The sequence below is a fragment of the Pteropus vampyrus genome, unplaced genomic scaffold (assembly GCF_000151845.1).
Source record: "Pteropus vampyrus isolate Shadow unplaced genomic scaffold, Pvam_2.0 Scaffold339, whole genome shotgun sequence".
Lineage (NCBI taxonomy): Eukaryota > Metazoa > Chordata > Mammalia > Chiroptera > Pteropodidae > Pteropus > Pteropus vampyrus.
In genome coordinates, this window is record NW_011889120.1 from 531,575 (window position 1) to 533,664 (window position 2,090).

A 2,090-nucleotide genomic window follows, 5' to 3' on the forward strand; every position below is an offset into this window, starting at 1 on the left:
GCTCACAAGGGGAGGGCTTATTGATGGAATGACCCTTGTGATCGGAGCCACGTGGAGTTTAGTCGAAAGGCTTGACAGGAAATAAATCTAGGCAATGTCTTGAATCATAGTTCAAACCCTGGGAGTGGTGATGGAGGATGGGGATGTAAGGGTAGGAGAGTCCTATGGGAGGTGTCTGTTTTAGTGCAAGGGAATCAGGTGATGAAGGGCCTTAAGGCAAAATTATGATGTGGTTCAGGGGTGGGTGTGGGGAGCTACTGCCTGTCCATGGATGCTATTAAGATGGCTCATGAAGAAGATGATCATTGCTGTTCTTTTTAGGTTAGATTAAACATGCAGAGGCTAAAAGCTTCAGTTTGGTTTGGTTTTGGCAAAATGGCCAAGAGTATGCATATAGGGAATGGAAAGAGTGAAGAGTCAGGGCTGGAGACGCAGTCTTGAGAATGTGTGTCTGGATAGTGATTGAACCCATACCCTCAGCAGTGAGGCCAAGGTAATCTCAAGGCCAGAGAAACCAGAAGGAAGAGGGGAAGTGAGGGAATGAGCTGTTGATAGAATGATTGCAGATGGCAGTGGTATCCAGATAGTCTAGTGCTCTTCAGTGAAAATGTGACCCTGAGGATGAGGGGTGGTCTGTGATTCGTGAAACACCAAGATCAGTATCTGCATACCACAGGTGAAGGTCAAATGTTTATCTTAATCGACCATCCTCAGTTTGCCTGTCAAAACTGGACCAGTAATAGATTTTTGTCCATCCACATTATAGGTGAGGAAGGGATTCTGGGTAGTTATTTCTATGTCGAGGACAATGTTTCACACTGAACAGGACAGGAAATTTTATTTTCTTACTCTTGCCTAACGTGATGTCTTTATTTTTCTCTCCCAAGTTCGGCACCACACCCAAATCTTGAAAAACTGTATGAAACTATGCAGATGTTTTGGCACATGCAGAAAGTAGTCATGCAGTAAGAAATGGTTCCTTTGAAAAAAATAACCAAAGTCTTTTCCTAACAGATAATGATTCCACATGAAAACCGAACCAGCGAGGCCATGTACAACAAAATGAACATTTCCCAACTGAGTGCTATGATTCCCCAGGTTGGTGACAACGATCTAGGAAATTTTATGTTAACTTTTTATGTTATAAGTGATTGTATTTCATCTGTGTGTAAAGTTTTGTATTGTAAAACTTACTGTCAGTCTTTTTGGTTATTCTCATAACCAACCACGAAGATAAAGTATCCCTTGTCTGTGAATCAGGATGTTTTCTGCTATAAGGGACAGGAAACCTTTCCGAGATGGCTTGAAAACTTACAGCCCCTTTTCTCGCATGACAAAAATCTAGACGTAGGAGGCTGTTGGTGTTGGTTTAGCTGTTTAACAGTGTTGTCAAAGACCCAAGTTCTTTCTTTCCATTCCACGTTACTGTATTCGCTTTTCGATTTCATGTTTGATGACTCAAGGTTGCAAGGTGGCTACCACAGATCCACATGTCATATCTGCCATCAGGGCAGGAAGAAGGAGGAAGGGCCGGGGATGGCCACATCTGACTCTTTTACCAGAAAAAAACAAAGCCTTTCTAGAATATCCCCAGACGTCTTCCCTTTATTTCTTATTGACTAGAATTGGGGCATGTAGCCATCCCTATGTACAGGGAAGGCTGGGCCAGTGAGTAACTGGTTTTCCATTTCAATAATGGAAGCAGGCAAGGGAGCAAAAACAAGAAAGACGTTGGAAATGACCTTTGGGGTAGCCAGTTAAAGACACCAAGATAGTGATGCTCTGAAGAGGTGACATATGTTACTTTTTGTTGCTCCTTGTTTCCCCTGTGTTAGAAGGCTGTGCCAGAGGGAAGGCTGTGATGTACTTGGGCCTCTGTGTCTGTATGGACATGATGAATGAGTGGGTATGGGAGCCAGAGAGAGTGCAGGGGAGAACAAGGGCTGAAGGTGAGGGCAGGAGGGAGGGAGAGTGTAAGAAGGAAGGAGGGAGAGAGCAGGAGAGAAGGGAAGGAGAGAGGGAGAGCATAGAATGCGGGGGAGTGGACAAGAGGGGGAGAGAGAATGAAGGAGGGGAGAGTTGAAAAGGGA

General features: G+C 44.4%; 1 protein-coding gene across 1 annotated transcript in view; it reads left to right on the top strand.

Moving 5' to 3' along the window:
• The window catches only part of PHEX (phosphate regulating endopeptidase homolog X-linked), a 178,351-nt gene that overhangs the window by 46,392 nt on the left and 129,869 nt on the right, over positions 1-2,090 (top strand). Inside the window, exon 8 of the mRNA XM_023522333.1 lies at positions 1,015-1,098. Within this exon, the coding sequence (XP_023378101.1) occupies positions 1,015-1,098 (84 nt within the window). The remainder of the gene's footprint in view (positions 1-1,014; positions 1,099-2,090) is intronic.